Source organism: Falco cherrug, chromosome 3 (genome assembly GCF_023634085.1).
Source record: "Falco cherrug isolate bFalChe1 chromosome 3, bFalChe1.pri, whole genome shotgun sequence".
NCBI classification, from domain to species: Eukaryota; Metazoa; Chordata; class Aves; order Falconiformes; family Falconidae; genus Falco; species Falco cherrug.
The window spans coordinates 41,174,389-41,196,339 of NC_073699.1; the positions used below are offsets into that span (position 1 = coordinate 41,174,389).

General features: G+C 38.0%; 1 protein-coding gene across 1 annotated transcript in view; it reads right to left on the bottom strand.

The window, feature by feature from the left end:
* Window positions 1-1,930: 1,930 nt before the first annotated feature.
* Window positions 1,931-21,951, bottom strand: part of KCNB2 (potassium voltage-gated channel subfamily B member 2) — a 204,650-nt gene continuing 184,629 nt past the window's right edge. Inside the window, exon 3 of the mRNA XM_055706148.1 lies at window positions 1,931-12,585. Coding sequence (XP_055562123.1) covers window positions 10,423-12,585 — 2,163 coding nt within the window. The 3' untranslated portion in view covers window positions 1,931-10,422. The remainder of the gene's footprint in view (window positions 12,586-21,951) is intronic.

The window sequence follows — 21,951 nt, forward strand, 5'->3', positions numbered from 1 at the left end:
GTCAGCAGAAACATGATTTAAGCCTATACAGTAAATTAAGGTTTAACATAATGATATCCTGACTATTTAGATTGTTTGCTTTACTAATATTGGTATTAGAAATGCTTGAAGGTTTCCTCTGAATAGAGGGTAGTACTTTTATGCTAACCTACTGGCATCTCAGTACTTTGTCAGTATGATCTCTGTGACCTGCTCTTTTCCTTGTCTACCACAAGTATTTCTTTCTTTAGGACCTAATTCCAACCACATATCACATTTGCAGCTTTGCGTAAAATAGTGTGCCTTCTTTCTAGCTGCATTTGTGTTTAGCTGCAGGTCAGATTGCACAAATAAAATAGTGGAGATTTTCTGTATTTTATTTTCTTGCTAGCATCAAGTCCATTCCTTCCTTAGGCTGCTGTGGAGCTGCGATTTGATGCCAGGGTTCTAGATACTTTTGTGGTTGGATGCCTTAGTGTTTTTGAAATAAGCCCCAGAAGAAAGAATAGAGGGGGAGGAGAAGATGGGAAAGGATGAAGTAGCTAGAACAGAAAGATCTCATAATCTCATGGCATGATCAAAGAGATTTTTAGCTGTGTCTGAACTACAGTGGTGTATCTTGGTCTGGTGACTGTCAGACTCAGCAATTACTGGAAAATGCTCCCACTCTTTCTCCTGCATGGCTTAGTCTCCTTTCTGTGCAGTCAAAATTTGCAGGGTCAGGGGACTTACACAAGGCCCAGGTCTTGCAGGATGGAACTGTAGGGCAGCTGGAATGTGCACCTAGAACTGCAGTTTTGGAGATACTTTTGGATACCATGGATAGATGTGTGGGCTGCTGATTGCTTGGTTATTGAATAACATATAGACCTCAAAATCCTTCCTTTCAAATGGAGTTATTCAGATCAATGCCAAGAAGAAGAGACTGACAGAAGCAATAAGGATGTGGGTTTTGATTTTAAGGAAAGAGGAGGTTGGGAATGTGTTTTAGGTGGAACAGGAAGACGGAATAAATTTAGATTTATGTACAGTGCTACACATTCAGAGAGGGAACCTCTAGATTAAAAGCTGAAAGGGGAGAGGTTCTGCAATGCAGTGGACTTTCTTGAGATAAGCACAGTGGGTTTGTGATGCTAAAGTGTGCCTCTAAGCTCTCTCATAGTAACCAATCAGCATGCTCACCAAAGGGCCGAGCTTGGTCCTCCATTTTTGTTTCATTGTAATACTGTTCAGATGTAGACATTTAAGAATATTTTCCTGTTTTGAAGATGTGGAAATCGTATTCCCTATTTTCTGAATGTTAAAGATGCTCTATTGTAGTTGCATTTGCAGCAAAACTTCGCCTGTAAAAATAGTTATTTCCATGACTCATCTTGAAGGAGAAAAGTAACTACTACAACTTACATTTTCTCTCTCAGTTTTTTATAAAAAAATTGGTCCACTTTAGGCAAAAAGGTGCTGGGGTCCAAGCTAGGTTGTTGATGACTAGTAAGTTGAACAAGAGATTGATTTATCCACCACCTCTGAATATTAGGCTGAGGTACCTAGGCTTAACTATGCAAAAAAAGGCTGCTAAATCTTTCCATGCTTCTGCTTTCCATACTGCAGGCAATAATGTTTACTCACCCTTGTAAAGTCATTTGAAGTCTTGTATCTATGACAGTGTGAGTAGTAATTCGCAGTAATGCTGGACAGAGAGTGAAAAAAAAAGAAAAGGCTTAAAGCACTGTTTGTTTTTGTTTTTTTTAAATAATGGTTTCTGACTTTATTTGCATAGCCAAATGATCTATTTCTGTACACATTGTCTGCCAGGGATCCCTGTATAATATTGTCAAGTAATGAAATCGAAAGACACTATGGATTATTGTTTTGGTATATGTGCAATGTTCAATGTAAAGTGGTTTCATGCAGAGAACTGAAATGAGACACAGATGATTCATTTACACATTTATTTACTATCCTGCTTATTCTATCAGACTGAAATGGAGAACAATGCATTTATTTTACAGACATTTGACATAAATTAAACAGATATTTTGATGTTGAACAATTGTACAGACTACAACATGCATATTAATATGTAGATTGGTGCAGAAATATTTAGTTGATCACCAAAATCTAATACGACAAAAATAATAATCACATTTCCTTTTTTAGGAAGTTAAAATGCAGCTGATATGGAGACACTGATACGAATACCACTAAATGTGAGAAGTTATTTGTCTAATGGAATCAGATGGTTAGCAGATAAAATAAAGCTATTGTCAAACATTCTTATCTACAAAAAGAAATTAAATCAAAATGTTTCTAACAAATACAATAATAATGAAAAAAAGCATGATTGATGCAATTACCATTGCAAAATGCCCTATTATTCCCCTGCCCCACCCCCAAATACAAACAACGCATGAAGCAAAAGCAGCATATTCTCCCACAAAATGTCTGGGGCATTTTGTAAAGGCAGATGAATGAGATTAGACGAGACTTATCACATATGCTTTTATCTCCTAGTGACAGTTCTTTTAAAGAAAGATATTAATATAGCAATTTATGATGAATGTTGCTAATCCTGTAAAATTGAACAATAGTGAAGACACTGCTATTGCGCCAAGAGAACTTGAAAAAATACGGTTGTGCTTTTTTTGTTTGCAGCATTCAGAGCATTCACAGAGGAATACAAAGTAAAGTTCATTAAACTCAATAAAACTAATAATAGTCATGCTACCGTATCTATGAAACTAACACAGTAATAACTTATAAACATGAATTAGTACATATTTTTAGTTGATATTTACAGTGATCTTAAAGCAATAGGCTATGTATTCAACTCAGGTTCTTTGTACACTAATCCCTCCATGTTTCAGCTTATCAGCATGGCTCCTTTGACTTTTGAAAGCGTTATATAGGTAAAACTCTGCATAACTCTTTGAAAATTTAGAGGTATAAATCCAGAACTCTGCATCCTAGCAGAAGTACCCATGATTGTCCCCAACAGTGTTTTTTTCTTTTTTTCATTTTGTAATATGTGTTAGAAACTGTTCTTTTGCCAAAAGCTGTAATATATTGCTCCATCCTTCAGTTTCAGGCAGAATTCCCATTGGCGTTCTGCTTAAGGACTTCAAGAACAAGCATAAATGTTTCATTTTCTGAACCTCCACTGAGAGGTGCTATCTGAGCAAAACTTAGAGCAAAAATATCAGTGTAAGACATATGTCCTTCATCTGGAAATCGTTAGAAAAAGTAACATAAGGAATAGGCTTTTTGTTTCTTGCATTACCTTTTACAAGATATGTCCTAGATATCAGAGCAACTAAGCATACAATCAAAACCCTACTAGCGTGTGCACACACACAAAAAATTTAAATAAATTTCAACTGATGAACCAAATGGAAAGCTATCTAGACATGGTAAATCAGCACAAAATACTCAAGCTGGTCTTCTGATCCTCCATCACTGTTTAGCCATTTGCACAGCCATTTCCTTTTATTTATACCAGTTTAAACTAAGAGTTACTGTTAAGTGAAATAGGGCTGCTTGCAGTCAGTTTAATCATTTCACTGATTTAATGATTTTGAAGTGAGAGTTGATCTAGTGCTGTCTGTACTGTCTTAATCAACTGTAACACCAACTTTAAGGTAAATTGACTATAGAAATATGCAGTATTTAAGAGTGTGGTCCAAACTGCAAACAACAACTATCCAAGGGTTATCAAGAATTTATTGTTTAGATGCTTCCATGTGGGTTAAATTGGAGAACACACTGGGGACAATTTAATCTGTGGCTATATATTGCTTTTTTTGTACAATACTACTGAGCACAGTGGCAAAATTTGCATGAGTAAGGGATTTAGCCAATACTACATGGACTGGAGGTAAAACCCATGGTGGAGATAGTGTACATCTGCATTAGCAAGTACTACAACATCATAGAAGCTGATTTGTTGAGGAAAATGGTTTGTGCTGACCATTTACTCTATGTGTATCAGGGGTACTATTTAGGATTAGCTGTACTCTGGTACTGAGGCCATAGTGAGTCGTACTGGTTGCAGCACAGGAGGTGCCCTCATGGAACAAGTTTTCTGGCTCAGCTTCATCTAAAAGTAATCCAGTTTGCATGGTCCAGGATTTCTCCATGATGTGAACCAAAGCATGAGAAGCAGGGACAGCTGAGAGATTCACGTCAGGAGAGCTCTCCTAATTTCCACTAAGGTGCCAGCATAGATATAGCCATAGACTTCCAGATTTAGAAGTATATGTTACTCCTGCTGATGTTAGATATGTATTTAAATACTCATTTGAGGTAAAAAATCACCCTAATGAAATTAGTTACCCAGACTGCTTTTAGATTCAGGGTTTACATTAACCACAGGACTACAATGTCTAATGTAACAACATGTCACCATACTGTTTGGTTCATAGACATAATTAGGATAATCTTATCTTTTTGAATTAAGTGTTAGCTAATAGCATGTTGTTTGGCTACTTTTGATTAAAAAGAGCAATAATATTTGTGTGCTACTTCCTTGTTCTACAATCGGATCCATCTGGATCTGTGTTAGGTGTCCGAAAATTAAACAGTAATCCATAGTAGTATAGGACTATAAGGTATCACTGCTCTTTTGGAAGAAATCTCCATTGTACTGAAGGGTAATACTTCTTAAACATCGTAACACAACATTTTCAAAAAATATTATTTAAACCTGCAACAGAACAAATACAAAGACAAGTATGTTACTCTGCCTGGAGATGTCACGTGGTGTATTATTACTGAACAAGAAACCATCACACAATGCAAACAATTTTGTCTCTGCCTGCCAGTGACCTAACCTTTCTTCATTAAGGAAACGGATAGAGTAGCTGCAAAGGATTTGGCTCCCAGAACACCTGATCTGTTTTAGAATATAAAAGCATTTCAGCTGGAGTTTAAACTGAGTACCACTAAATAATAAAAATGTATTGGACAAGAGACAAATATTTGCACTTATTCTGATAGCTCTCTTAACATTTAGCAGTCAACTGCTTTTACAAAAGCATTTTGCAAAAGCACTGAACAAATGCACTGAAACATCTTGCAGGTTGAGATGGACCCTGGAGGAGCTGAGCTTTTTAAAACTAGAAAACACATGAAGCTGTGAGATGGTACAGCTGCAACAATAACAGAGAAATGACACTCAGTTCTTGCTCCTTGATTCAAATGCAATAGAATCCATCTGGACATTTGCACTGGGCTACCAAAATGCTTTCCTGATAAACAAGACACACCTATCATTCTGTTTGGTGGCTTGCCTTCTGATTGCTCCTGAGAAGAAAAGGAAGTTGGTATTTGGAAGGCAACGAGAAGGGATCCAAAGATCAACAAAGATAAGAACACACAGTGTCTTATTTTTCAGGGAAGTCTTCTGAAAAACGATTACAGATCAGGTGTTCATGTAGCAGGTGAGTAGGTAATAATATCACTGGAAACTTCAGTAGAGACCCATTGGTTCTAGGATAAAAATTAAGATGGCGTAGGACTGGAATTAAATCTTCTGCTACTGGCATTTTTACTTCATTAAGTGTGAACAAGGACTATTTTATATATGTTTTATTATACCTCTTGTTTATATAGTGTATTAAAACATGCCTTGTTTACTTACAGTTTTCTGTCTTTCTTCCCCCTTTGCTGTATTTGCATTTCTTGCTTGATCTGTGCTGGTTACTTTGAAAAAAACCACATTTCTTGCATTTTTTTGCTTTTAAAATATGTTTTGCATGATCAAAATGTTAAACTTTGTTTTCTATCCAAATGATTAAAAAATTATATGAATGGAAAAAATCCCCAGTCAGGTAGGCCCTGGACATTTTTACCAGGCTGACTGTATTTGCAATAGGGCTTGAAGAAGACAACTGGCTTTTGTACTGGACTGAGGTTGAGAGATGAGGTTGAAGGAATTAATTAAATAATTCAGGGTAAACATTTTTTCAAACAGATCTAAGGAAACAGAAGTTTAGTCTACATATAGAAGAAAAAGACCTATGTTTAAAATAACTAGTTGTTCTTCAAGTTGCCAGGTGTTACCTGTTAGAAAAAGACTGAAGAAGCCAATGGTCATTTTGATTTATGTACATTATAGGCAAAAATACAATTTTCTGTATGCACATTTGTTTACATAATATTGTGCTAAAAAGCTCTTCAAGTCAGTTGCTCTAGTGTTAGATCAGATATCACCTCTCTAACATCATTTATGTTTGAATTTTGAGACCAATTTTGAAGTGAGGACACAGTGCATTAGATTGGTGCATTAGCACAGAGGCTCCTATGTTCTATACATTAAAAGGCCTTTTGTGTTTTTATTTAAAAAAGTGTATTTTATATAAATTCTGTAGTGCAATAACTTCCTATACCATGTTACATTCTTTACGTTATATGCTTTCGCTGTAAACAGCTTTCCTGTGTGAACTTCCTTTGCAGTTTGTGCGATATATTATTCCCCCCACCCTAGATTTGGATTAACCTGATTATTTACTCAAAAATTGTTCGATCATTCTGTGAACATCTTTTAAATGTGTACATTTGGTATCATCATTGAAAAGGAATTAAAACTTTGACTCAGGATCCTGCAGTTAGTATAAAATATAAAAAATAGATTGATTGCAAAGCTATCTCCCTGAACAATCTTGTTTTCCAGCGATACAAAGAGTCAGACCCCTTTCAGGTGCACAGGGGAGTCACTTCATCCTAACACTCCTTAAATTGTCTTGAAATTCCACAACTGTTGGAGACTGACTCCAGAACTTAAAAACAACCATCCCGTTACTGTGGTGAATGGGTAGTAAGTCTGAAATGGCTTTAAAGCTTAAGAAAAACAGAAAAATATACTCAGGTAATTTTGCATAATTTGCTACATAGCAATTCAGGATGAATGAAGTGATCCTGGACTGCACTTCTTACACCTGCTCTACTGGAATGAAAGCTAGGTCCAGTCATGCAACTGCTGAAGGAAATGTTTTAATCAGGAATTACACATGAGCTAGGCATTCAGGAGTGTATCCCGTGTATGCAGTCAAGACTGGGAAAACCAAATATCTCAACCTGTGCTTCTGGAAATAATATTCAGCATAGTCAAAATTATATAATGATATTATACCAAAAGCACTTCTAAAGCTTGATCCTTTTGCTTTCAAGATTTCAAAAAAATACATCTGTTAGTAAAGAGAATTGCATTTCTTTTGCTTGTACAATTTAAAAATAAATGTGCTCCTCTGAAAAAATTTAAAATACTGCACTCAGTAAGGGCCTGGTCTCCTCATCTGATTTATACAGTTAAAGCTCCTGTTGATTTTCATCAAGAGAGGGAGAGACTCTTGCCATCCTCATTTATATTTCCGTCAGTCCCTTTTTCCGTCAGAGTCCCATTGGTTTCAGGGGAAATTCATCTGCACAAGGATTTGAGGCCTTGATTTTACCACTATTGAATTTTTAGTGATTTTAATTGGGTGGAATCAGATTCGTATAACGTTCAGCTCAGGAGAGCTTAAGGAATCAAATCTTTGCTCCTGCAGTATGTTCCCTCCCTTTCCACCAAGTGGCACAGATCTGAGGGGGCTTTTCCAAAGCATAAGGTTCACCTGGGAGAAAAAGCACACAGAAGGAACATGACACAGACCTCATTCTTGCCAGAACCACACCATTATCTAGAACGGGAATTTTCTGTGGATCCAGAGCATGGGATCAGGTCCCATTTGGACTTAATTTGGTCTTCATTAGTTCACTAGGATGTAAAGGCAGATCGAACAGGCCCATGTGATTTCATAAAACTGCACATAGAAAATACAGACCAACATTTTAGGCATATAAAAATTGACTGGCATTAAGTTTTAGTCACTGAAAATATCTAGGAACTAAAAGAAGATTAATGACTATAAAATACTCTAAGAGCTAAGTTTTGGAACAGTGAGACATACCATGATTGAAAAATGTTAAGCAGAATGCCATATAAATAGGTAAAACTGAATGCAGCAACAAGTTGCAATGAACTGCAACTAAGGACAAAAAAAATATCCATATTTATTTTGAGAATTAATGACCAGACATTGTTTGGAAAGAATAATGTTATATTCCAGTTTTTCAAATGACTGATGAGACACCTCAACATTACCTTGTTATAGAAATCAGAAAACTTATGGAAATATAGAAAACCTTTTTAAATACAAAAACAAAAACAAAGGATTGTGCTGTGCTTGTATTTGGCCCAGCCACCAGAACCCATATTTTTGAGCTTTTCAAACTTGCCTCTTTTCTATGAGCCAGGCTCAAGTGAGGTCTGTGGCATCAGCCCAGCCATTTCAAGCAGAGGGCAATGCTGCAGAAAAAATGCTTGCTTTTTTACATGAAATGCATTAGATGCCTGATTTTTAATTGACATTTAAATGACAGAAAATGACACATAAGTAAAAATTAACCTGGGTCCACTATTGAAAGTACAAGCTTGCTGATACACACCACGCTTTGGTTGGTCTAAAGTGCTTTTAAGGCTTCCATTCTTGCTGTCTCAGTGTCTTCGCAATGCTTGCTGTTGCAACACTGACCTGGAAGAAGCATTTGCTCCCTGCTGTGTATGGGGCAGTGAGAAGTCCCATCTCCATCAACAAGCCCATGGAGCAGCAGGGAACGGATGCTACGATTTCTAAATGCCTCCTCAGATTTTTAAGCGCTGGACCCTCTTGCTATTAGCTTTGAGGCTGGACTGTTGCTCTTACAAAACTGTTGTAAGGGAGTACCCCAATTTCAGCAGAAATCACAGCACGGAAAAAAATATCTGCATTCTGTTTTCCTAAAAGAAAAAAGAACATTTTGTAGGACATGCCTGTGTAGCTGCATGCATACCTTTGCTTATGATTTGGATTATTGGACTGAATAAACTTTTCATGATTTAGGGAATTAATCTATAGGGGTTTTTTATGTTATGGAATAGGAAGCTATTGTTGCTGGATAAAAAAATGATAGCTTTTTTCAGACAGTGTTTAGACTGATACTTTTTAATGAAGGCTTTAGTTCAGCATCTTTCTTCTACAAAGCTGGAGCATATCAGAGAAACCAAAGATGCTTTGGCAGTTGTCGATGGAATGATTGACATTTCCCTTTATTTAGTTATAGGGAAAAGCCTATACTCCGTTTTGGAACAGCTGTGGGAGGATGAGTTGGGGCAAAGTCGGTGAGTCAGGTGATACCTTCTGTCAGTCCAAATGATTGAACTGAAAGATACAGACAAGCTTCGGGGCATGGAGGACCTCGGCCAAATCACATGTACTTGAAGCCTGCTTTTTCCAGCTATATGATTTGTGATAATAAAAGGTAGTACTTCCCCCTACAAAGCTTGTCTCTCGTGTCCTTACACCATAACAGCTTCAACAACATTGCCGTTATTGAAGTATGGGCACCCATGTGAAGAAAATTGGAAAGAGAGCTCAAAGATCATGTAGAAGCAAATATTGTTAAAGCAAAGGAAACAAAGAATGTGGGTAATATTCTTTTAATACCAAGTTAAAATAAATATTCTAAGCAATTGAGAAGTTTAGGATGTGTCTATATAGCCATTTGGCACTATTTATTGCCACAGAAATAACTCTGGGGTTTTATTTTAAAATGGAACATTTTTTTTCTTTGTTGTGAAATGTTGGCAGTTTTCTATAAAAATATCGAATGCTTCAAGATCTGGTCATTAAATCTTTGCTTTTCCTCACAGGATCATTAATTAAACTGACAAATGCAATAACTAAAGTTATGCAGATAAAAAATCATGATTTACAGCACAGATAAACTAAAATACTATAGTCCTTAATTAATATACTCATGAGCTTTTTAACAGAAAGCAAGATATGTGAGATGCTTTAAGTAGAAGTTGCAATTTTGCAACATAAGTCTGTACAAAACCTCCAGGCAGCACGCTGTGAAGGAAGTACCTGTGTCCCAGGAAATGCTTTTTCCATAAATCCTTGTTAACAGTAGCTTTCCCCCAACCCCAAACTATTTACAAATATATGCGTTTTGCAAGCTCAAAGCACCTTGTTTCACATCTTTATGAATGCATGCATTGACATTTCACCCTTTCATGTGCAAATTCTAAAATTCATTGTAACCAAGAAAAAAAAAAAGTTAAAAGAGTTCAAAATCTGTCTACAATTGTAAGTGAAAGGATCAAAAATGTCAGATGTTGCAGAACACTGGCTCCTAACAGAGCTCTCTTTATTTTATTTACTGCTCTTGAGTCATTTTTTTCCCATTTTTTCAGTTTGTTACAAAAAGCAGTCTTTTTTTTAAATTAAACAGTATTTAAACTAAACAACTCTTCATGCCATGCAAAAATAACATTTTATGCACTTTTTTGAGGCTTTTCATGTTTTAGTTCATAGGCATTACTAACTGTGTTTTAAGAAAAGGTATTTTTATTGCTTTTGAAACTAGTCACATGCTAGTTTCACGTGTGGGACAGTAACCAGTTTCTCCAGGACTTGAATGAATTTCTGGGGCAAATAAATGGTTTTCCATTTTGTGACCTTCTTGGTTACTGTCTTGCTTTACCTCACCCACAGCATGGTAAATGTCTTGAGTACAGTTGTGGCTCATGCTTTTGGGTGAAGAGCTGACCTGTGGCTCCTCTGTTAAATGGTTGCCATCACTGTGTTTATCCCCACAGCAATTTGTCTTGATATCCTGCTGCTTTTCATGTTTTATACCATGTAACTCCATAAACTCTTCTTCTTCTCCAGTGTCTATTTCAGTGAAGCTCCTCCTCTCTCTTGAAGGGAAAGTGAAAATCTTTTGTTTGGGAAAGAGAGGGGACGACTTTTTAGCAGGTCCCTGACAAAGCGCTGATGCGTCAGCACCAAGTAAGGGTCGTTCGCTTTGGGGTGAATTTTCTTCTAGGAGAATGGTGCTGATGTGCTGAGGGGTGCCCTGTGTGAAGTCTGCTCCTGCTGTTACTGGCAGTGGCCTTGCAGTGCTCGGTGGAGTTTGTGGAGCACCGCCTCTATTGTCTTTAAAATTAACTTTAAGGGATCTAGATTTTAATGGGTTGCTACCTTTCAGGGAACTTTTGGGGCTTTCCATGGAAGCATCAAAATGCAAATGACCATGCAGAACAGTTTGGGACCCACTGCCATCACTAGTAACAGCTCTGTTGATTGGATTATAGTCAAAGGTGACATCGGTTGGAGAAAATATTTGGTCTTTCGTGAATGGTATAAACTGAGAACTCCTTACTCTTTGGTTGTCTTCCGGGTTAACAGCATCAGCTTGAAATCTCATTTGCAAATGAGAGCCAGGAAACAGAGAAAGGGGAGACCTCTCCGTTTCCGTGAAGTCAGTCGCACAACTGGCAAAACTGTCGATACTGGATGTGCTTCTTATGTCCGTTATGATGTCCATAGGTCCAGCTGGCAATGAGTCTCTCTGACCTACAACTTCTTCCATTTCTATTTCTTCTTCGTACACAGGTGGCTTTGCTGACTGGTCTTGATAACCAGCATTAAGATTAGGCTGAGACTGAGTTTTAGTAATTTCATTATACAACATCTCCAGTTTTTGGGCACTGAGGTGCTGTGGGCTGGAGGATGCTGCAGCATTGTTTAATTGCTCATGGGAGTCTTGTTGACTAACTTCTTGGTATTTGTTCTCATAAGATTTGTTTGAACTTGTTTCAGATATTGTCCTTCTGGCCCATTTCCACCGGCTTGGGGATAGGTGGTTGTCATCAGGTGTCTCCTTTGGATTGACTGTTTCTCCAGGCTTACCTGAATCTACTGCTACATCTATCATTTCCATGCTGCGAGCAAAGGCATCTTTCAGGTTCATGGAGACAATACTGCCATTTCTTTTAGCTCTCTCAAGTGCTTCTCTCCTCTTAATTGCCTTCTCCTGTCTTTTCTGCTCTTTATAAAACTCTGAGAAATTGTTCACAATAATTGGTATGGGCAGGGCTATGACCAGCACTCCAGCAATACAGCAAAGTCCTCCAACTATTTTACCTAGTAAAGTCTTAGGATAAATGTCACCGTATCCTACAGTAGTCATAGTGATTGTTGCCCACCAGAATGATGCAGGGATACTGGTAAATTTTGTAGCATCTTCATCCTTTTCAGCGAAGAATACGAGACTTGAAAATATCATTATTCCCATAGCTAAAAATAGTATCAACAAGCCCAATTCATTGTAACTCCGCCTGAGTGTAAAACCTAAAGACTGAAGGCCTGTTGAATGTCTGGCGAGTTTAAGAATCCTTAGGATCCTCATAATACGAAATATCTGAACCACACGTCTGACATTTTGAAACTGCAGGACGCTTTTATTGGACTCTGTGAGGAAAATGGTGACATAGTATGGCAAGATAGCCAGTAAGTCAATGACATTTAACGGGCCTTTGAAGAACTTCCACTTATTTGGTGAGGACAGAAAACGCAAAAGGTACTCCATGGTAAACCAAGCAATACACACAGCTTCAACGTGTGCTAGCTGAGGGTTGTCATTTGGCTGCCCAAATTCATCTATTTCTTGAAGCTCTGGTAGTGTGTTAAGAGACAAAGCAATAGTGGACAGTACGATGAACAGAATGGACACTATGGCCAAAATCTGTAAAACAAAATAAACAGTGTTTTGGTTAGACTGATACAGGTGTATTTATCAGGGCTTGCTTACATCCTTTCAAATGTGCATGTGTCAAGACTCAGAATGGTGGAAGCTGCTTTGGCTGCTGCATTCATTATTTTGTTCTAATGTTTTGATTTTTGCACAGAGAGAAAACATTAGAATCATCTTAGACACAGTCAAAACCTGATAGTTTTACTGCCTGCAGTAAGCCAATTCATTTCAGAAAGCAAGCCATGACTGGTCTTATGATTTTTAATTACAATGGGAGACGATACTTATTATTGCAAGTTACCAAGTGAAGGATATAAAGTTCCTGCTAATGTGCAGAACGTTATTGATTTTCTGCATTAAGTGTAATTATGTAAAACTTCACAGAGTGTGGAGAAGTGCCTGGGAATTACCGTGTGTAAAGCTGTCAATTTAGTACTACATAGTGCACACCTTCCTAGCCATGTGTAAATTTACAAGCCAAAAGTCAAAGTTTAGAAAAATAAACAAGAAACATTGTTCAGGAGAGCAGTCTTGCTGAATTGTCACGTCTAGACAAATTTCAGGTGCTACAATAATTGAAGATACTGGCCCTGAATTAGATTGAGAGCAAAATGCAGTAGTATGAAGGTGAACCCAGTTTCTCATCATGATTAAAATGTGTAAGTAGGTGAACGCTTCCTAGAAATATTTCAATTTCTGTCTCAAGAGGTAAGTTTTCTGAAATATTTTGTCATTCATTTTTATAAAGTTAAGGCACCTCCATACCTCACAGCCTTCCATTTTGCCTGGAATAGTTGGTCATTCTCATTTATAGAACCAATATTAGGAGAAAAGAAATGAACCTATCAGAGAACCTAATGCTTTTACTACAAAGTTTAGTTATTTATACTCAAAAGAATATAGGCAGTTTCGAGATAGTGTGTGAAATGTTACAGTGATGCAAAAATATTATAAAACTTTACTTGGAAAAAATACATTGTTTTGGTTAGAAGTCTTAAGAAAACCCAGGTTTCTATTAGAAATTCTAAAATTGTTTTCTGTTTTGAATCTCAATTTAAGCTAATTCATAAACGCATTTTCGCTCATTTCTCAGAAATGATACTGTTAAATCCATTTGGTGATGTTTGGTGTACTTCCAAGGACACACTAAGCCTGACAAAATGGCTGTAATACCCAAGAAGAGTGAGATGCAACTAAGCAGAATGCAGATGTGATGAGTAGATTGGGAGAGATTGGTCACGATGGTGATGATGGCTCCAGGGATGGAAAGGCCACCACACTAACTTTGAGAAAAACAGCAGTAAGCCTGTTCCAGCACAAATTCAGCTCTCTAAACACAAACTGAAATTGCTCATTGTGTGAGGGTTCATATTTGACATCATGTTGTACGTATGTGCTATCTTTGGACTTTTTCAGCTAATAATAGTACAGAACAGGTAGCACCTTTCATATTTTGAAGTATTCCAAACATATTTGTATCACTCTCCACCAGTGCTGATTCTGCATTTTTTGTTGTTTGTTTGTTGTTGTTGTTTAGCCATATTTATTGGAGGAATAAGATCCATTCATTTCTCCTGCCAAGTGAGTTGTGGACCACCTACCTTCATCTTTCACACAGCCCACTCAGAAAACATATGCTCATTAATTTGTCCTATTTAGGAGGGCTATACACCCCTTTAAAAATTCTGCTACCCACAACAGCAAAAGAAACCAATCTTAGTAAAGAATGAAGGCAATAACACTGCATGCCTAGGCAGGACTGATCAATGACATTTGTGATGTCCTGTAGCTAGGACAGAGGCAGACAAAAGGCAACACCACTGGAGAGCAATAACTACCTTTCAAACTGTGAAAGTTGCTTGTATCACATTTCACTGTGAAAAAGTTTGAAGCTCAAATAAGGTATACTAGGTTCCCCACTTCACTGAAATCACTGTGTAATAACTAATGCATGCTTGAGTTCTCTAAAATACTCAATAACATCATTATACTTTCAGGATTCAAAGAACAAATAAACATGGCACAGGTCTGAATGGTGAGCTTGCAGTTCCTGTCAAACTGACAGCTTCCACACTGGGGCTGGCATCAAAATGTAAATAACAGCATAGGAAAAAGCTGTATAATACAAGGACCCAATTACTTGACATGCATTGTTCTTAAAAAAGAAAATAATGAGAACGTACCTGCCCAATTGTCATCAAACTGTTTTTAATTAGGAAACACTGGTGTTTCAGTCTGTCATAGGGAATTTATTTTATGCCTGAATGTTCACCAGCATAGAAAAGATCCCGGAAAAGATGTGAGTCAATGTATAACACCCTTTCTTACACTGCATAACAGTGCTAAATCTCCATGCATTTTATAGGCCTGGAATACAAACCTTTCCTGTTTAGAATTGCCATCCAGGGTGTTTTACTGACAACAGCCATCTGTCTGTTCCAGCCATTCATTCATATGCTGATAACTTGCAAGCCCGAACTCTGTCAGCCATTTTAATAAAATACACAGAATAGCAAGTCTGGAATTTGTAGTGTTTTATAGATGTCATCTATAAGCATGAGTCTGTTCTTGGTGGAAAAATTTTACAGCAAAGCAAAGTTTCTTCTAATGTAAGAATCTCTGTGTTTTGTTTGTCTGGGACTTTGTAGTGTAATTAAAGTCGTGCATCATTCCACAAACAGTATGTTTTAATTATTGCAATTGATTAGATTTTACAACTCATTAGGCAAAGAATGGCAGGGGATCACTAGGAAGAACAAAAGAAACTATGAGAAAAAGAAGAAAAAAAAGATACTCCCTATTCTGAGTCTACATAAAGAACACTTCGCAGATAGTAGTATGCTGACAAATCCTCATAGACCAGATGTAGCTTAAATTAACAGAAGCACAGAGTTTATAAGAAAGGCCTGTAACATGCTAGGATAGCTATGTGATAAAGAAGGGTAAAAAACCCACTGCTGACTTGAATCTTAGCAAAAGTACTTGTGTTCTGGGCATGTTTCTGGAACTGTACTCTGGACTGAATTGCCTGGAAAATTTTGCATACTCCAGATCATCGATCTATGACAACAGTTTGGCTATATAATTCTTGACATACTATTTTAAATCTGTATTTCAGGATATTAACAATACTCCTTTTAAACGACAGATTCCGGGTGCTTATGTTATTTAGCTGCGGTTCTACAAAAACACATAAAAATCCAACTCTTACTAAACATTAAAAATATTTCCTTATAGATTGCAAAATGTTTCTAAAAGAATGGACATATTTAAATTGCTTTCTCATGGGCTCAGTGTGAGACTTTTGAATCTGTTGCTGATGCAGTGAATAGTAAAATATCCCTTGAGTCAATGATGCAGTCTTAACTGGCTGCTCCAGACACTGTTGTTTCTGATTTTTGAAGGGGCAAGGACTGGTAGCAATCTCCTGAAAAAGTAGTGGTTTCCCAGTATTAAATTGCCACTAAAAACTGGCTTTTTTTTTTCCTGTGCACGCAGCTCGTCACTCATTATTGCCAGCACTGTGAGGACTTCTACATAGATTGAGCATACAACTGAGGCAGAAAATAGAGGTGTAATGGAATAGTCTCCAAATTGCTCCTTGCAGTTCTGCAACAACTGCCATTGTGAAAAGGCTTCTGACATAACTGACATGCTGGTGTTACTGTTATATAATGCAGAGAAAAAGTATACATTAGGTTCTTACTGAAGTATAGCTGATAGGGAAGGTTCAGGTGAGCCATATCTTACAGCCAGTGAAGTATATTTGATTTATATAGGTTTCAATCTGTAATTGCATTAGCAATGATATCTCCTTAGTTTTTGTTCCAGGGTAGGATCTAAGGTAGGATCTAGCCCATTTAAATAACAAACAGCAATATAGTCTCATTACTTTTCAAATCTCTAACCTCCACAGGCATTGGAATTTATGACTGTTATATATTCTTACATTTCTGCTCTGCTATTGAGTTTGCAACTGAATGGTACAGAGTTTTGCTCAGTAGGAGCACTGTCTTGTACATCTTCCTAAATCTGTGTCCTGTTCTTGACACCTGGGACTATCCAAATGGGATGCTCATTGGAGCAGCAAAGACAACACTACAAACTGAGCTGCCTTCCAACTATAAGCATGATCATATGAGGAATTTCAAGAGTAGTCAGGACATCAGTGTAGATACTTAGGGGAAGCGGTCATTCTACTTTCCTTCAGCAATGCAAAGGAGAAGCACATCTTTATGTTTCTACAAACTGGGTAAGTACAAGGATATTTTGCCAGCTAATAATAGCCCTTACCAGTGCAGCACCACGGCACTGCTTTCAGCAGCTACCACTGCTGTTCTGTGCTAGACACTGCACAACAAGGTCGTGAGACAGCATCTGTGTCCCTGGTTGCTTCATTGTCTTCCTTAATTGTGTCCCTGGGACTTCCCAGTTACAAGCATGACCTCATGCTTCTGGCCTACGATTCTACATTGTGCTGCTCTGCAGAGAGGCCTGTATTCAGGTCACACCTGCCTGCTGGCAATTCTGCACTCAAAATGTGTACTGGTGTGTCACAGCTCACACCATGAACAGTGTGGCAGAATCAGAAGTCTGTTGCTTTGAATCTGAGGTTTCAGCAGGCCACACTGAAAAAGTTCAACAAAGCCGAGACACTTTGCTACTGATAACAGTAGCAAACAACCCTTACTGGCTAATGCTCTTTATTAACACAAGGTCCTTCACCAGGAGACATGAAAAAGGAGACAATTAGGGACAAACTCTGCTTGGATTTGGTCCAAACTGGAGCGCAATGGAGTTATGGCAAACCTTAAGCATGCCAATTCTAGCCATCTAGAATGCTAGAATCTTAATAGTTCCAACACTGAAAATTAAGTAATAGATGTATTGTATATGTTTGCAATAGTCCTTGTCTTAGTGTCATGGAAAAAAATCATTGCTAGTTACTAAAATTAGACCTCGATGCCAATTTAAAATTATCCTAAAACTATTACTAAGAAATAAGACACCAGCCTCCAGTCCGGTCAGATACTCTGACCTCAGCTTCTGCTTTGTCATTATTTGAGCTGAGTCAGTACTTGGCAAGAGTGAAGACAGAATTTCATGATATAGTAAGAAAGAAGTTTATATCATTCTGTCATAAAGTCTTAAAACAGACATCCTTTGTAGTTGTCTTACAGGGCCTGCAAACCATCATTACAAGTGGAAAACTGCCACTGCTTATGCACATCTACCCTTTCTGAGTACACCTTTCATCTCTTTTTAACCCTCTAGAATAACCTGATTGCAGACTTATGGCACAGGTCTAACAGCTCCACACAGAATACAGTGCTTAATTTTTGAAAAAATAAGATGGAAAAGAGGGAAATAATTTAACAGAATAACATAAATTTAGTTCAGCTTACAGCTCTGTCACAGTTGCCCTTTCAGGAACACATCTGATAATGGCTCTGACAGCATGTGTAATCACAGAACAGTTTCTCACTGCTACTCTTGATCTCCTTCCTTGATGACGTTATTTAGAATTCTGACCTTTCTTTTCCACTCTTTCCTAGATCATTATTATTAATATTTTTTAAGGACTCAATTTGAATGTTCTTCATTGATCTTTCAGCGATATTCATTAAGCCTGACACTAACCTCCATATATGAAGGTTAAGCTGTTGGTGTTGTATTTATCTTGGCTAAGTGATGCACACTCTTTTCTTTCTGTTACTTTGCACTGGGATGACTGTCATCTTAAAAGCTTAGCCTAGAAATGCTCTTTTAGGAGGTTTTAACTATAGATTTCATGACTAGCTTCATAAACACTCCCTATCATACCTTTAGATATGAGAAGTGGCTACTAGTTCATCAGTAGATGAGCAGCCGCTGCTATGTCTTTAGTTCAGCTTCACAGACCCAAGGTCCCATTAAGCTATTGAGTTCATGTACTTTTAGATGTTTGTCTACGAAGTTCCACGAAGTTCAGTGGTGACTCTACATAAGTAGTCATTTCTCAAGTGTCATTTGTCCAGGGATGTGCTGTCCTATCAAGATCACCCAGACTGGGAGCCAACATAGTGAAGCTGAGGGTAGGTGGTCCATGGAACTGCCTTTGCTTCTGTAACATGGTATCCTTCAGGTCTGTGTCTGAGGAGGCTCAAGGGAGGTAATAGTTTGCTGCATACACATTCCAGTATGTGTGGGAGACTAATGGTGATAACAACAGCATGATCATAATGATAAGTCTAGCAGGAAGGTTAATAACAGGTAGTTAAAGCTGGGATTTTACCACTAGCTCACTCAAACTTCTTCAAGCACAGCTATATCTAAGCAAGGTATTTTGAAACTGGCTCCACTATGTTTACCTGACCTGAGAATCTACTGCTGTCTTAGCACATCCTTCACTTCAGAAGTTCAGTCATAAAGCTTTTCTGTGTAGCTGATATGCTTCCTGCTTGAGAGACCTGTGCGAACTCCAGTTTTTTCACAAAGCGTTTCCATACCTATCTCTCTTCCACTTTGTGCTGGCCTTCCCATTCCACAGACTAATATTTGCCTTAGAAGACCAAGACTCTCAGAGGGGATAAATCTCCTCAGGAAAGGATCCCATGTTCTTTGAGAGCAGCCTGGTGTATTTCTGGTTTAAATTAACAATAACAAAATACATCTCTCCTGCATTCTGTTACAGGTAAATTACTGGGTTTTGTATTTATGCTATTAGAATAACAGTAATATCCCTCGATTGTAGAGGAATGTTAATTAACATTATTAATATACAGCTGAGGGCTGGCTTCAGGGGCGGTGGGTTGCCTGACATGGATAATGTGCAGCTGTGGCTGGTGCCTGCTAAGTAGCTAAATAGCTCTAAGGGGTATAGAAGAGGGGTACTAGGTGAAGAGAGACCTGGAAGAAGTAGAGGGAGGACAGCGAGCAAGCAAGCGAGCGAGCCAGCCAGCAAGACAGCATGAGCCTTGGATGCAAGAGAGACAAGGAAAGCCCCTGGGAGAGGAAGGGGGGCTGGATGAGGAGAGGCTGGCTGAAAGAGGAGCCTGGATGAAGAGAGAATCCAGATACAAGTAGAGGCAAGAAGCAGGGTGGACTGGCCTGCAGAGGATGAAGAAACAGCACGGACAGTAGATGAACTGTTGAAACCTTGTGGGGGGTTGGTGGCTGTGCTAGGGCAAGGCGTGGGAACTACTTATTGAAGTTAACCTGGTATGGGATGGTGAAAGCTTGTTGCAGCCAGCTAGCTTTGATAGTGCCGTGACATCCCTCCTGCATGCTGTGGTGGGCAAACTACATTTACTTAATGACTTGCTTATTGCTTTAGGGAAGGATGACCTTAGGGTTTTTACCACCTAGAATTTCAGCATCAGGGTTTAGTATAATGTGGGTTTGAACATTTGTTCATGGCTGAATATGGAAGTGGTTTTGTATAAGGCAATTCCAGTGGGTAATATGGGAAAATGAGAACCCTGGGGAAAGTGGACTGAGTCTTCATGAAATGGAACATAGGGGCCATTAAAGTCTATTGAACACTAGTGGCATGTTAGCTACATAGTAGAAAATGAAGTACGACACTGCTCAAATCTGCAGGATGTATTTACTAAACATTGTGACCAAAAAGTAGTAACAGATCTTGGAGACCAGAGAAGTTGGGCTAGGCATAACAGGCAATGTGTGATGGCTAGGTGGATCTGCAGCACTGCCCTGCAGAAACCTGCTGTGATCATGAGCAAAAGTTGAGGATAATACTGAGGGTATTTGTTAGAGTGGTAAAGATGGGAGATCTTAAGTGGTCACAGATGAAGGCAGTCTTTACAGTTTGGGAAGAAGCATATGTATTTTGGCATTAACAGAGCCAGCCCTAATTACTGTTTATTTAGCAGAAAGCTGATGAGCATTACTTTGGGCTTGTTAATATTAAAATCCATATCAAGTCAGTTCTATTTTTTTTTGTTGGGCAGCAAAAGGCTATCTCATCTGGAGACATTTCACAATAAATAGCAAACTACCCACGAGGACTTAATGTAGAAGAAATGGCAGGCCCAGGGTCAGTGTAAGTGAATTGCTTTTTTTTCCCTTTTTTTCTAGAAATTGGATAAGCCCATGAATTTGTCTGTTATATTATTGACAGAAATGAAGCTAGTACCTGCTTGAAATTACAGTGTAACTAGTTTAATCAATTAGATCATTTAATGTAGGTTACAGTGAAAATAAAACTAACAAAAGCTTTCTTTGCTGTATAAGAATGGGAGAAATTTAACTCCCCATTACAGATTAACATGACTCTTGAAGTTAATTTTGTGTTTAAGACTTTATTTACAAAATAGTTTTGTGTCTGCAGAGCTTTTGACCTCGATAAATATTTTTAGATTAAACAATTTTCCCATGTGTGCAAGAATAGTCAGCTAAAGTTATCAAAACTGAGTAAGATGTCTTTAATAAAGTCCATGCCTGTCCTTATTCAGAAGTTTTCTAAACCTTTAGGTGATCCCGGCTGGTGTGTTTATGTTTAGGTTGTGTTTTGTACTAGTTGTGTAATTTCTGGGTAGTAAAAGCCGATTGTTATTATAACTCAGATGAATGAATGAACTAGAATCTTCAAAATTTTCATCCAAGTCACGAAAAGAGCTTGCAGTTGCCAACTCTTTTGCATGGCAGACCATATGCAGGATCTGTTCTGCACTCCTTGCATGCACAGAACATTGGCTTCATTACCAGGTGTTTCATTTCCAAAAAAACCAAGCAGAACCACCCCACCCTCCCCAGGGCGCTCTGTCGTGTGTCCCCTGGGTTCTGAATGCGAACCCTGTGGTGTGCTGTCCCGGTGCACCCACGTCTGCTGTAAAACCCTTTTATCCTACCACCTTAAATGCACGAAGGTATGGCAAGTATACCATTTATAAAGATAGTACAGGAAAATTAAAGATAATACTGGCACAGTGTTTGTTTCTCTGACAAAATACCATTGAAGCAGGCTGGAATCTCACCAGAGGTGAGAGATTTCTTTTTAGTGCTTCTTGTTAAATAAGTAATTAAAAGCATGTGGCAAATCGTGGTGGAGCAAAACAAGCAGGAGTAATGAAAAATAAAAAACCACACAATTACTTAGCTCGGAAGTTTTAGTATATGCTGCTGGATATAATAGGGGAAATCAACAGACCTGATGTACAGATTTACTCTGATGCTACAAAGTTTGATATTAACATTCAACTTAAAACAGAAAGCTGGATGGAACTGATTTAAAAAAGAAATGCTGTGGAAATTGGAAATTATATTTCTTGGTCTCGCTGTTTGTATTTGGCATTTAGTTTTAATGACATTTGTTTACAGCTGAAAACTCCGATTATTAACTAGGACTGCGCACTT